Source organism: Mixophyes fleayi, chromosome 2 (assembly GCF_038048845.1).
Source record: "Mixophyes fleayi isolate aMixFle1 chromosome 2, aMixFle1.hap1, whole genome shotgun sequence".
NCBI classification, from domain to species: domain Eukaryota; kingdom Metazoa; phylum Chordata; class Amphibia; order Anura; family Limnodynastidae; genus Mixophyes; species Mixophyes fleayi.
Genome location: NC_134403.1, coordinates 337,173,805 through 337,189,392, shown reverse-complemented (window position 1 = coordinate 337,189,392; position 15,588 = coordinate 337,173,805). Strand labels below are relative to the sequence as shown.

The 15,588-nt window shown below is 40.8% G+C and overlaps 1 protein-coding gene across 1 annotated transcript; it reads right to left on the bottom strand.

The window, feature by feature from the left end:
* Window positions 1-1,446: 1,446 nt before the first annotated feature.
* LOC142140481 (zona pellucida sperm-binding protein 4-like) lies at window positions 1,447-10,966 on the bottom strand. The gene is made up of 12 exons (XM_075198208.1): window positions 10,858-10,966; window positions 10,078-10,196; window positions 9,132-9,228; window positions 8,791-8,946; window positions 8,520-8,707; window positions 7,727-7,824; window positions 7,351-7,484; window positions 6,918-7,107; window positions 3,996-4,137; window positions 3,454-3,529; window positions 2,995-3,087; window positions 1,447-2,391 (listed from the first exon to the last, which is right to left on the bottom strand). Exons 1-12 carry the CDS (start codon window positions 10,895-10,897, stop codon window positions 2,255-2,257), a joined length of 1,470 nt encoding a protein of 489 aa, XP_075054309.1. The 5' UTR covers window positions 10,898-10,966; the 3' UTR covers window positions 1,447-2,254.
* Between the last annotated feature and the right edge of the window lie 4,622 nt (window positions 10,967-15,588).

Here is a 15,588-nt window from a genome sequence, read left to right as displayed (position 1 = left end):
CACTACACCACCGTGATTGGCACTATAAATAAACAAGAACTAGCAACTGTTTCACGACTACATGCAAGTGTCCATCAGGCAGAACTGTGGACTCATTGAAAATTTTACTCAAAGTTTTTAAAGAGACAACCTCCACTCCCTTACCTGGAGAGCCACCTGCCTCCATTCAGCTGAACATCACTCTACACATTGTTTTCTAACAAAGATGCTTGGACACACACTGGAGGTTTTTCAGCCAATCATCAGGCCCGCAGTAGTGGACCCTGCTCCCCCTAGCAGGGGCTTGCTGCCAGCGGCTGCACAGTATGTGCAGGTCCGCTCGGCCGTGACAGGCAGGGACAGTATGCTGCCTGCCCGCTCTGATTGTGTTTAAAACACAATCAGAGCGGGCAGGCAGCACACTGTCCCTGCCTGTCACGGCCGAGCGGACCTGCACATACTGTGCAGCCGCCGGCAGCCTCAGAAGTCAGAAAGGGGGGGTGGGGCCTTCTCTCTCTCTCTCTCTCTCCCCCCCCCCCCCCCCCAATATAACAATTTCCTAGATCCGCCCCTGCAGGCCCGTAACCCGATGCTTTACCACATATCGCATTAGTGTGTAACAAAATATCTAAAGTTTCATGTGGTTGGTCGTACCGTTTAATAAACTCATTCCAATCACCTTTCGACCATGCAGTGTGTAACTCACGATCATGATCTCCATAGAGTTTACAGAGTCATGGTCTTTTCAGCCAATGCCAGCAATGAACATATCTTGGAGACTTAAATGTAGAGAGTGCTGTAGTTGGAATAGTTGTTTGTTCGTGCTGAGACTGAAAATTTCGTTTGAGTAACAGAAGTTAACAAAATTCGGAAATGTGGATAGCTATAACAAAGCAGTTTTAATCAGTGTGACATAAATGAATGCATATTGTACTGTCATTCTCTAAACAACTGGAAGACCAGATAAAGAGCTCAGATCTGAAGGTAAATCGTGCCAGTCTGTACACATAAATCGTCCTAGCGATCGGACCTTCAATTGTTAGTAAAATCGTTGTAAACACGTTGCTCGAAAAATTCTTCAGTGTGTACTGTGTACCTAGCTCAAGTGTCACTGACAGGGAGGGAACATTCCTGCATTTGACAACTTTGCTTTAATACAGTTTCAGGGACCTATTAAGCGCTAGAAAAAGAAAAGAAAAAAAAAAAAAAAAAAAAAAGCCATGCTTCCCCTTCGGACTGAGCTGCAATAATGGAGGATGTACGGTTTAGTAAAAATGGACAAGGAAAAAAAACAAAAAACAAAAGAAAAAAAAACACATCCAAAACTTTTTTTTTTCCTATTTAATCAAAAATAAAATGTGTCCAATTGCAATCCATACAGGCAGTGTGAGTAATGGTAGGGAAGAACAGGATGCAGCAATATGTTGCTCTACTAATTGTGCAGAACAACTTGCCACGTGCTGTGACATCACATTAAATATTGAGCAGTTAGCCAGATATGGCTGAAGATGACTGGTAAATATGGTCAGAGGACCACAAGACCCAGGCCCGCTGACCGAGGAAAGGATCTAGAGACTCAGCCAGAGGGCCTGCAGTAGTCCAACTGGGCCATACATGTAGGTTGCTAGTGAGCCGGTCACTGCTCTCAGGCCAGGCTTGCAATATATGACCAGCTTCAGAATAAGTCATGTTAATCTTGTAGGCAGAAGTGCTAGATGCCGGTGACGAACAGGAACAATATGTTCTGCGCACTTGTTATAAGGGTCAGGGTCTGTCAGTAGCTGCAGAGGGGAATATGTGATGGCCCCAAGATATCAGAGTGTACCACTACCAACACTACAGTAGAAAACACCTATATTAATGGAGACCTGTGACTCAGTAAGTCTTCAATATCACTGATAAAAAAACTTCATACGTAGTTCACACATATATAAGATGTCATAGTTCATCCTAAGTCCGCATGCATAAGCTGGAGTTCATGAAGTCAATGTACAGTGCATGTTAGCCACGCATATGGTGTGGAAGAGCTTAAAGCTAAGATTTGTGCATCTTCGTGTTGGGGGAAGAGGCACGTTGGTAATATAGGTTTAGATGTCACTACAGCAACATTTACCTTGGTGTATTTCTTTGAGCCCTCCCCTCAGCCAATGTTACCAGGGTCAACACATATTCAGCAGAGGTTCCAGCACAAGCAGAGACAGCGGGTCTGTTATGCATGTTGTGCCTTTGCCATGGAGCTGGGAACCCCAACAAACTACACAATCAACTCACTTCATTAAATATATATGTTCTTAATGGTGTATCCATTTCGTTTTTTAAGCGAGACAAAAAGTAAAACAACCCCGAAAATGCTTCCAGCGATAACTGCCCAGATCCACTCTGGTCTGGAAAGGTAACCATTGGTGCTGAGCTCTAGAAGTAAAGATAAACAAAATCAGATTACAGTACACTTCTTTTTTAAAGTATTTGGAATATGTATAGGGGATATGTTTATGTGTATAGAGACCAAGGGTATATTTACTGAACCGCGTGTTTGAAAATGTGGAGATGTTGCCTACAGCAACCAATCAGATCCTAGCTGTCATTTTGTAGAAATGACTAATAACTAGAACCTGATTGGAGATGCTGCTTATAGCAACCACTTTTTCAGTTTAGTCTAGTAAACCTAGCACCAAGAGTCTCTCAGGTAGATGTTCCCAGCCTTACAGTTTGTTTACATTTAAATCTTACTATTTTTCTAAAGATAGGAGACTATTGCTCATCTAGCCCACCCAAGGATTCTATCAAGACATTCCCCACTTATTCCTATTTCAAGTGGAGTCAGTCCCCCTGTTAAACCAGGACATCAATCCCTCCCCCTTCATATAAGAACACATCCCCTACCCAAACTACTCTGCCATCAGCATTGTGCAGCAGACGGGTTTCATCAGCAACCCAGAGTCATCAGCTTAGTAACACTTCCCAAGGATTTAATTGTTTGAATGTCATTGTGTTGGGATGAGGATACCCCATTACCTTTGGTTGTTTCTTTTTCATCCAGAATGAAATTAATTGCCCCATCTGCCGATACCAATGTCACCGACTCAAGGTTGTCAAGAGCTCTTCTTTCTGTCAAGAATAAACAGGCCTGCTTGTATATAAGCTTTTAACATATAATGTAGTAGGTGTGTGCGATTTTGTTATACACTAACAGTAAGTGATTCATGCAACCAAGGGCTGGTCACAAGCTTCCAATTTTCCTTGTCTTTTTTAGGATTTCAGATATAAAAGTTAATGTTTTTTTCTGTACCTCACAATTTTGTACTGCACCATAGACCAACGTGTGCTGGAGCATTGTGTTAGCCTCTGTATCAGGAACAGCCAGACTCCAATATAGCCAAATGTATATGCAAATATTTAGTATCCATGGCATGGCCAATAGTGTTCTTAATAGGCATTTATCTTAGTTGTAAAAAAACAAACACAAAGTCTTACTTCTGGAGGTGCACGTAGTCGCACATTGTTCTTGTGAAGACGGTACACAAGCAGATGCACTACAGTGCAAGTATACCTAGAAGACATTAATGCAATGGTATGAAAAGGCTTCTAGAGGACTAGAACTATGAATGGTTAAATTTGGAGTTAAAAGATACAAATTTGTACCTGCAATTTCACATTCCTCCCATTGCTTACATGGTGCCCAATGTACAGCAGGCTAGGGCAGAACATATAATATACATACACACATTTTGTCATTTATACATTTGAACTATACTTATGTGAAGTCATGTAGCTCTATTTCACCAGTATATGTGAAATCCAATGAAAGTCATTGCCTGTGGGGGTAGTCCAAGCCACCCATGTTTACATGCCCCTTTTATTGTCAATTCATAAGGCTTTCCAGTTCTGTCCAAACACATTTTATTGTAGGTTTATTTTTCATGCTATGAAATCCAGGACATTGCCATCAACTGCATGGAACAGGCACTATCAATAGACATTTGGAAACCAATTTCCTTGAATAAAATGCAACTTACCTGTCCTCCTAATGCCACCTGAGAGACTAGGTCAACAAACGTGAAAGTGTTCACAATGAAATGCTTATAATGGGAAGGAAATTCTACTGCACTTCCGACAGTCACCAGCTGGGTCTTATAGTTGTCTCCTGCAAATGGGCACCTAATAAGGGAGCAGTGTTAAACATTTGTAACTAAAAAAGTGAATGTTAAGCTATATTTAATATATCTATCTTGCTGGGGAAGCAGCTCATAGTGTACCAGAAGAACACGAATCTCAAGTGTGATGTTTGATATCAAATGCAGACTATGGATAAATCGATAGATGGGCAATGGTGTGATACAGTCACCATTTAAAATATTATGTTTAACTTTTTACCTCAGCATAGCTAAAACAGCTGCTGCCACTCAGATGGAACTAATGTAGATGTGTCATACCGATCCCTGGTCTCGCATAGAAATCAGGACCTATGTGCTTTACATTATTCATGTCAGACATTAAACTCCAGTGTTTAGGAGCAGTTAGACTATTGCCTCTGTTCAGACATCTCATCCCTAATAGAGCATTGCAAGTTTGATGTAAAGAGGACAAGTAGTTGGCCTTGTGTTAGAAGTTTACAGTCCTGGCCAAAAGTTTTGAGAATGACAAATATTTTTTACAAAGTCTGCTGCCTCAGTTTTTATGATGATAATTTACATATACTCCAGAATGTCACAAACAGTGATCAGATGAATTGCAATTAATTTCAAAGTCCCTCTCTGCCATGAGAATGAACTTTATCCCAAAAACATTTCCACTGTATTTCAGCCATGTCACAAAAGGACCAGCTGACATCAGATCAGTGATTCTCTCATTAACACAGGTGAGAGTGTTGAGGACAAGGCTGGAGATCACCATCATGCTGATTGAGTTAGAACAGAATAATATTTGTTCTTCCCCTGCTAACCTTGGTCATCTGCAAGGAAACACGTGCAGTCATCATTGCTTTGTACAAAAAAGGCTTCACAGGCAAGGATATTGCTGCTAGTAAGATTGCACCTAAATCAACCATTTATCAGATCAAGAACTTCAAGGAGAGAGGTTCAGTAGTTGTGAAGAAGGCTTCAGGGCGCCCAAGAACATCCAGCAAGCGCCAGGACCATCTCCTAAAGTTGATTCAGCTGCGGGATCGGGGCACCACGAGTGCAGAACTTGCTCAAGAGTGGCAGGAGGCAGGTGTGAGTGCATCTGAACGCACAGTAAAGTGGACACTTTTGGAGGATGGCCTGGTGTCAAGAAGGCCAGCAAACAAACCACTTCTCTACAGGAAAAACATCAGCGACAGACTGATTCTGAAAAAGGTACAAGGATTGGACTGCTGAGGACTGGGGTAAAGTCATGTTCTCTGATTGTTTGGGGCATCTGGAAGAAGTCTTGTCCGGAGAAGGTAGGGTAAGTGCTACCATCAGTCCTGTGTCATGCCAACAGTAAAGCATCCTGAGACCATTCATGTGTAGGGTTGCTTCTCCGCCAAGGGAGTGGGCTCACTCATCATCATTTTTTTATATAGCGCCACTGATTCCGCAGCGCCGTACAGAGAACTCACATCAGTTCCTGCCCCATTGGAGCTTACAATCTAAATCCCCAATACACACACACACACACAGACTAAAGGGCAATTTCATAGCAGCCAATTAACCTACCAGTATGTTTTTGGAATGTGGGAGGAAACCAGAGCACCCAGAGGAAACCCACGCAAATATGGGGAGAACATACAAACTGCACACAGATAAGGCCATGGTCGGGAATTGAACTCATGACCCCAGTGCTGTGAGGCACAGGTGATAACCACTAAGCCACCGTACTGCCTCACTCACAATGTTGCCTAAGAACACAGCCATGAATAAAGAATGGTACCAAAACATCCAAGAGCAACTTCTCCCAACCTTCCAAGTACAGTTTGGTGACGACAATGCCTTTTCCAGCATGATGAAGTACCTTGCCATAAGGCAAGATTGATAACGAAGAGGCTCAGGGAGAAAAACATCGAAATTTTGGGTCCATGGCCAGGAAGCTTCCCAGACCTTAATCCCATTGAGATCAATTCTCAAGAGACAGGTGGACAAATAAAATCCCACAAATTCTGGCAAACTCCAAGCATTGATTAGGAAAGAATGGGCGGCCATCAGTCAGTATGTGGCCCAGAAGTTGATTGACAGCATGCCAGGGCGAACTGCAGATGTCTTCAAAAAGAAGGGTAAACACTGCAAATATTGACTCCTTGCATAAACTTAATGTAATCAATAAAAGCCTTTGACACTTATGAAATGCTTGTAATTTTATTTCAGTATACCATAGCAACATCTGACAAAAAGGTCTAAAAACACTGAAGCAGCAAACCTGGTGAAAATCAATATGTGTCTCATTCTCAAACTTTTGGCCATGACTGTAGACCTCAGTTAAAGCCCAGAGATGAAGCATGTGATATCATATTCAGCTGGGGAGTTCTATGAGTGAAGGTTAACTCCATGTTATATAGACATTTGTTCTGAACTGAAGGAATACATGGTGTTTTTATAAAGTTATTGGCCATGATTTTAGACAAAGTACCATCATATTCTACTTTCTTCATTCCCCCACCCACAGCTTACATTTCATTAGCAAATTAATCGTATGGGTACAGATTCAAGCATAATCATCCCAAAAAAAAAAAAAAAAAAAAAAAAAAATATACATACAATTTTCAATATTGTAGTTAAAAATTACATTAATAATGAAGTATATACTTTGTATATAAACATACTAGGGTTCATCTCATATTTCAAATCCTTACAAGCTCCAACATGCTTAAGTGAAGTGGAGAAGGGCCAACACCAGATGGCAGACAGGCTGCTCCAACCAGAATAAGCCATAGAATAAAGAGAAATTACTTAAATGGGTATAAGATGGAGTGTAATCCTCACCCGTCTACAAGGATTGGCCACTGCGGTAGCTGTAGAGGGTTTTCAGAGGTGGTGGCCCAGCATTGCCCCAACATCAGCACCAAAGAAGGGTCATTTCTGTGTAGGATACGGACTTCAACAAAAACTGGATCCCTCAGGACTTTTAATATAGGGTAGTCTCTAGCAGCGTAGTATTGGCTGTACAGAGAGTCTACAGAGTAGGGATACAGGTTAATAAAAATGAATTGTGCCACATCACAGAACAATACTAACCAGTTAAAAGGCAGAGACAGCTCCCTGGAACTGTCACAGTATCCAACCATTTTACAGCGTTCAGGCAATATCTCCCCCCCCCCCCCCAATCTCACCCTGTGTAACCTTTGCGTTAGAAACACCATTTAGTGACACAAGTTCAATATAATATCTTGAAACACAGATTAGTTAGAAACTGTACCTTGGGCTATCCTCATTTCCAAAGTCAATGGGCCGGAGGTTAATTCTAGAGGTGGAGGTGGTGGTGGCAGCGTGAATACTTCTACATTCAAAGGGACCGAGTCACTGCCAATGAAACTACATCGAATGTGCAATCTAAAGAGAAAAAGGTTACAGGTTTTCACCCAACAGTGTTAATTGATGCATCAAATCATTATACTAAGTGAGATTATGTCAATTATACCATTTGCCAAACTGGATGGTGGGAGAAAGTATTCTGAAACCATGCTTCCAATCCAGGAATGTTTGGATGAAGGACACAACTGATAAAGGACAAGTGATGCGCTTTCAGGACATTGTCCTTTAATGAAATAGTTACCAACCTAGCTGTAGCTTACCTGAAGATGCTGTCTCTAGTTATCGATGATCCTTTCCAAGTTCTGACATCCTGCTCAGCCACCAGGTCATTCTCATAAACCACATTGGTATCCTCCTCCTTAAATAGAAGGACATGACAGGTCGATGAAGAAATTATGTTTTTATTTATTCCTTGAGCTACATTACCTGAAAGTAACACCAGGGTTTTAAAAAAAAAAAAAAAAAAAAAAAAAAAGGGGAGGTTGATGTATTATGAAGTGCTGGTCCAATGCACACCAGGTAAGCATTTCTCAATAGGTCAGTGCTCAAGACGGTAAAGGATTTCAAGGGAAAGTAGCAGCAGCAAATATATTAGAAGGTCTAAAGAGAAATTGAGCTGGTTTCCTTTTAGACACTGTTCTAAACTTTGCAGCAAGAAATATAACGGACTGGAAGAGTGGGATCCAAAGTAGAAATGACGGTAAGACAACCCAAAACAAGGTGTCTAATCAACCAAACAGGAGATTTTATACTTAACAGGATTGCAATTTTGTGGTCTTTGACAACCCTACAGCATTAAAAAAGCCACATGCTGGCCCAGAAGAATAGAAAGGATCTTCTCAATGGACACATTGAAGATATCCATTGTTGTATCTAACTAAGAGAGTCAGATACACAGCAACCCCATTACTAGTCAATTAATACATAGAAGCCAGTCTACTTTGTAAATGGACAGAACATAAGGATTTTAGAGATTCAGAATACTAAAATGCATACAAATAAACTGAAAGGACACATTTTAGAATATTTTACTCCTATCGAATAGTCACTTACAGTTTGTGTGGTACCACAGTCCGACAATGGAAAACTGAAGAGTAGAAATGCATCGTTTTGAGCTACAGGCCCACATCCTGGATCCCTTGCTCTGGGAAACTTGATTGATGTTAGTATTAGTGTGGGCAAAGTTACACCCTTGGAAATAGCAACTGTAAGCTTACCATCAGTGGTGCACTGGGCAGTGACTACAAGGAAATGAAAATACAAGTTAAAAAATATATAAAATTCTCAGAGATCACAAATGAAACCTATGAAATACATTGCTTACCTTTGTTGCCAAAGTAACAGGGAACTCTGGAATTAGTTTGGTCATAACAGCAGCCGTTCTGCAGGCAAAGGTCCTGGGTATCTGCAGAACTAGCACATGGAAGTCGGTTTTCAATAGAGACGTCTGAGCACTCACTTGGAGTTGGAGCATCCTTTACTAGAAGGCAAGTCAGGACCAACACGGTTGGTCATTTGCAGAAGTGAGATTTGCAGTTTTCAGTCTATGGAAGTCTAAAAGAAAAAATGTCCCAAGGGCCAAAGAACACATTCTACACAGATGAGCAATCCATTTACTCATCCTATAATAAGTTACCATAATAAAGACATATCTAGAATTCTAACCTTCAAATACTGGGCACATCATGTCTTCTTTCTGGTAGACCTCCCATTCGCCGGTGGTGTTGACCTCCAGGAAGATAGTCATTGTGTAGTAGTTATTCTACATATGTCAAATCCAAAATAACAGGTATCATAATAAAATAAAAAATGTGTACCCCTACTATTGTAATCGGTTTCGCTTTAATGGCACAGGTTTTTTTTGTTGTTTTTTTTTTTTAGTTTTTTTTTAAGACAATGCAGAACAGAGGTCTAGCCCACCAGTTTGTACTTCAATACACCAAATAACCAGAAAAGGATAATAGAATACAGGGTTGATTGAGATTACTACAACAACAGTTTAGGGGAGGAACTTCCATGTAGCTGGCATTCTGTGCTGCTTTTTTTATTTATTTCTATAAACAAGAACTGCTGAATAACCATTGCTGGATATTTAGTGTACATTCTTAGAAACATGTAAATTTTTCAGCTATGTTCCCTTAATAAGCTACATATTACTGATAGGAGTACTTCTACATCCCCTTGAACATTTTACTTTGGCTATTTAGGACAATAAAAACTTCTGCAGATCTAAAAGAGAAAAGGTTTCTATTAAGTAACCTTGCACCTTTCTTCCACAATACATGCAGCTTATTCCCCAGATCATCATAGATCCAGATCAGCTCTCAGCACAGGTTAAATCTGGTCAGCTATTGACCCCATGGTTGACTTTTAAAGAAGTTTGTCTCATTACTTTAACAGTAGCTACAAGTTATTTTATATTCAATTGTAACTGTTGAAGCTTCTAACTTGCACATTATTACTTTATTGTTAAACATTTCTGCATTGAAGAAATTGATAGAGGCATACCTCTTTGTGTTACAGCCCCCTAATCTATTCATAGATACCCCATACCAGTTATTAAGGGCTCAAATTATTTACCAACTAAACAATTACATAGACAAATCTTTACCATCTTCTTAATGTAACGGCTGTCATAGAACACATAGATCTGAATGGATCCAAACTCAGGGACAACCCAGATACCACTGGAGTCATCAGTAACAAGACGGGTCAGTTTTCCTTCAGCACCTAGACACAGAAATAAGTCCCTTCTGTAGCACATTTACTATTAATGTAAGAAATAGAAGAGACAACATACAATGTTACATATAAGAAAGTATAATTCCATTTTGCATTTTCTGGATAAAAATGTCTAGTACTCATGGATAGGACAGTTCTTAAAATTCAGCTACATTTAAAGCATGTTTGACCAGGATCATAGCACTACTCTATGCCAGAGATAGGTGGTCTGGGCTGACAGCCGGTATGATGTAGAACTGTATCAGCAGTACTGTATTTCAACACCTGCTTATCTATGGGTACACAAGTATGGGGGGGGTTCCAAGCCGACGTGTAGCAAACAAAGAATATATAGACTTGTATCAGATGCAGCTCTATATAAGACAGTGAATACATTCAGCTGGTCTTATGAATGTAATAGCATTGCCATCAGCGCCACATTAATTGGGCACCAAGGCAAGTAGCTTGTGAGCCCCCTCTGCCAGTTTATAAAGGGTGCTGTGCATGCAGCATTGCAAAAGTAGGTTTGACTGCAGACCAATATGAAACCTCATTACACCTGCAGTGATAGCACCACCTTGCAGGAATTATACATGGTTTACCTCCAGAAAGAACTTCACATAGGTTATTTATTTTATTACTTATCCAATTACAGAACACATGATCTTACCTTGAACTGCAAGTCTAACAGAACCATTTGTACTATTCATAGTTTGAATATTATACTCCAAGCCCTCATCCCCACAAACCAGAGAAGGCTCCTCATAAAAATAGCTACTTGTTGTTAAATTCTGTGCTACAGCAAGAAACCAAGCTCCTAACAAGGCTGGACCCCAGACCCCCAGCCATGTCCAACACCCAAACATTGTACTCACAAGCACAACAATGAGAAAGGGATATCCTGTATATAATGCCTGAGATAGACAACTCAGGTGTTCCTAATCAGAGATTAGGGCTGTGCACTCCTATCAGTTACCAGCTGTAAGATTAGTGTAGCAGTGTTCTCAAGTGACTATCACTTATCTCACACTGCATTGTAGTAGCAACATTTGGTGTTTGTTCTAAAATAAAAATAAAAAGTTGCCAATAGTGATCTACTTTAAACCTAATTAAATAGAGTTTGAAACACCTTGTAACATTACATATAAAACATCCTGCATTTTTAGAGGGTTTTTTTTTTTGTTTACTGAACACCCCATGGGGCTATTTGGCTGTGTACTCTCAGATTTGGCTGTATGGAGACATTTGAAGTCAATTTTTGCCATATATCATTTTTATTTCAACACACATCCTAAATATTTACTTTTAATATTTTATCATGCATGTCAGGTATATTTTTATTATATGTATAATATATTTATTATTCTTGCAACAGCATACTAATGTAAAAGATTGTTAATACGATTTCAGAGTAACAGATTTTCTACACGTGAAGTGCGCTACATATCCTGTACACAGAGGAGATGCTGTTAACTCCTCTGCATGGCTGACAATGTTGTGGGCAGATTATTTATTTTATTCTGTTCCACAATACAGTCATGTTTTACAAAACGGCTTCTCCTCCAGTAATAGTGCTACATAAGCATCAAATTAAATATAATTGAGCTTTCTAAATATTGTTATTGTTCCTGTTTTGAATTATTGTTAGGTCATTCCTTCTTTTTGCCCATAGATGTCAGTGTTGCTATATCTATTAATTTATTAATGATTTCACTTCTATGACGAAAACTGCTTTATAGAGTGCAACATTCTAATAAAGAGGATGTTACAAATCAACGTATACTCTGATGATTGTGCATTGTTCTAATGAAATATAGTGTCAAAATGATGAAAAATGCTCTTTTTTTAAGTGGTTGCTAACCAGGGCTTACATAGAGTATAATACACAGATGCCCAAATGTAAAAAGCAAAAAGACTTGTTTATATATTCCATTATATGTTTTTATTTTGATTTTCCATTACACTTTCCCTAACGAGCGCCAAACCTAGCCCTTTGGGGAGGTGTTGACAGATGCCCAAATGGCTCATTACTGAATTATACTTAATACATATGCATGGTGTGTATGCAGTTGTTGCAGTATTCAAATGGGAATGTATAAGGTACTGTAGTAGTTGACTATTGTGAATGGACCCATAGGATGCCAGGATTATTAATCTACCCATACTATTTCTTATCTCTAGCGATATATTTCCTAAACCGTTAAATAGGTCTCCAGCCTATGGCTGCATTGGTAAGAATGAAGGAAAAAATGTTTAATTATGAGTTGTATTTTTCTTTCTTTTCTACTTGTTATTTACCAACCATATATGTTTCCTGTAAAATAATGTGTTTATTTTTTTGGATAGAGGGGCATATGGCATAGAGAAGCCATTGTATAGGGAAGCACCTACTCTAAATAAGGCAATGTACTTCTCCTGTGTGAGTGCAGTCTTACCATCAGTGTACGTCATTTGCACCTTCAGAGTAGAATAGGTCTTTCACTTCATGGCAGCATGTTATAACATAGACCTGTGGAGCTTATAATTGATTGTGGTCTGAACTAAGAGGGTTTAATTGCAATAAATGTATTTATGGTGAAATTATGTTGACATCTCACAATGGGTCTTTCAACTTGGGAACATTTTATAGGTATTCAGAGCCTGAATGTGCCTGTAATGACTTGGATGAGGAGCTGTGTTAAGGTAGATTAATGTCTGCTTAGGAAGACACAGGCGTTATATTTTACTGTTATCTGTTACATAAGATAAATCGTTTCTTAGACCCAGTGTTTGTATCACATGACCACTTGGTATACAGTATTTAATAACAATAAGTATTCCTGAGTTAGAGGTAAACTCAGTCTTTATAAGGACAGCATTGTGTTTTGTATAATAATTTCAGTCTGTTTACTCCATATTTTAATTCAATAAAGCAGGTTTATGTTTCCACATTTTCTTAAATATTGATGTATATTGCAAAATATTGGATCTTCTATAGGATAGAGTTGTCACTATAAATGTTAGCAATGGCTGTGCCTTAGCTCCCATATAATCATCTCCCACAAATGTAGAGGGGTCATCACACAGAGAACGGGGTTTGAGCTATTGATCACCATCCTAGTCCAGCTGATGGGTGGGTTCAGTTGACATTACTGTTAGCTGTCATTGCTGCTGTCATATCAGCAGGTCTGATCAACCAAAAGGCTCATCAGGCTGCAGTCTGGGGCACTGGGACTTGGGGAGGGGGGGGGGGCGCAGCACTGGCAGCATTTAAGATTTTTTCTTACCTTTTTTTTTTTTACTATTGATTACTTGCACCCGGAGCCACCCCTCCCCCTCCACTATGCTGTCGCTCCCTCACCTTAGTTTTCATCTCCACCTCCTCCCTGGCTGTCAACATCATGTTCCGACAGCATCAGTGAGGAGCCCGGCAGAGAGAAGCAGCAGCCCGAAGACAATTGTTAAATAAGGAATGCATGGTGTACAGGAGAGAGGGACGGTGTGCTGCGGGGAAGGGGGGGGACATTGTGAATCATAGAAGGGCAGTGTAATGCAGAGAGGGCAATGATGTGATGCAGAGGAAGGGGGGCAGTGGTGTGATGCATAGGGGGGGGAGCAGTGGTGTGATGAAGGGACATATGTGTGATGAAGGGACATGCTAGGGCTGTCTATTCGGATTACCTGTCATTTCCATTTGGACCAATAAAGGAAGGAAGATGCCAATTGCTTTTAACAAGTGCATAATACATAGGCTTATTGTGTTTGTTGTTCCGAAATCTAACACCTGGATACCTCCCATTTAGAAATCCTGTGTTTGCCCCTGGGCAGCAACGAAGCCTGGACTGCGTTCTGCATCAATCATCGCTGCCTCTGGACCGCTGGAGGAGGTAAGGTTTATCTTTTTTTCTTTTTTCTTTTCTTTTTTTACGCAAGTCAAGTGTGTGAGTGCCTGGGAAGTGGGTATTTGGTGTGTGCGACATTCTCTAGGAAATTTTGCATAGTGTACCGAGAAACCTTGCACCAGCCAAGAGGGGCATAGCCACAGAGTTAAATAAGGGGGACAGCAGAGTGTGATAAAGGGGGTCAGTGTGTGCTGCAATGGGGATCAGTGTCAGTGTGTGCTGCAAGGGGCAGAGTGTGCTGCAAGGGGCAGAATATGCTGAGGGGCAGAGTGTGCTGCAACGGGGATTGTGCTCTGCAGGGGGGGGCAGTGTGTGCTGCAGGGGGACAGTGTGTCCTGAAGGAGGACAGCAGAGTGGGCTGTAAGGGGGAAAGTATGATGAAGTGGGGCAGTGTCCTGAGGGGCAGTGTGTGATGGAGGAGGGCAGAGTGTGATAAAGGGCACAGTGTACTGAGGGGGCCGTGTGATAAGGGGCACAGTGATTTGATGGCTGGGGGAAGAGGATCATGAATTGGCCACTGTGTTTTAAGAGACATTTATTTATATATCATTTTTACTAATGTTATAAATTAGCAAGTGGAAGTTATGTGGGGGAGTTAAGATGGATGATGAATTGACTGTGGGGTAGGTGATGAATTAACTTGGGAAGAGGGTGATGAAATTGCCAGGGGCATCATGAATTGGCCACTGGGGTGTGATGAAATGGCTGTTGGGGGGGGTGATCTCTGTATTTCTTGGTGTTCATGAGGATAAATCTAAATAACAACAAGTCTACAAGAACAAGCAAGAACAGGTAACATAATCTGTCTAAATTTGTATGCTGGATAATAATCCTATATGTTCCTTTAATGATTTGAGGGAGGGGGGCGCTAGGGGTGTATTAGCCTAGGGCGGCTAGAACCCTTAATCAGGCCCTGCATATCCGTTCCCACTTTGGTGACCGCCACCACAGCCTTGGCGGCGGCAGCTGCCGCAGAGTGATGAGAACAATTGTCCCGGCTTCAGCAGCCAGCATGATACTAATGAAAAACAGCAGCCTACACACCACTATTCCAGACTGGCGGATACCCACAAAGGTGCCCATACAGCGCGAAAGCAAACGCCATCTCCAGAACCAGATAAATGGTGAAGCACAGTCATGGCTGCCAGCAGATGACCGTTTTAAGATTTCTACAGTGACCGGTTCATGTTTTGTGACTCAAGTCTTCTGCTGTCTCCTTTATCCAAATGTGATGCCCCTCCGGCAGCTGCATAGAAATGCCGGTCGCCAATGACGGCTTTATTATTGACAGCTGATGATGCTACTACCTTACAATAGCGGCACACACTTTTCCTGACCAGCAGATACAATTGTTATACCGCTGCTTTATGTATCAAGTCTTCCCCACACTGTTTAGATTGTAAGCTCACTTGGGCAGGGCCGTCGTTACCTACTGTTTCATTTTATGTAATTTGCTTATGTCGTGATCAAAAATCATGCTGCATAATATGTCTGTGCTTTATACATGAAACATAATGATC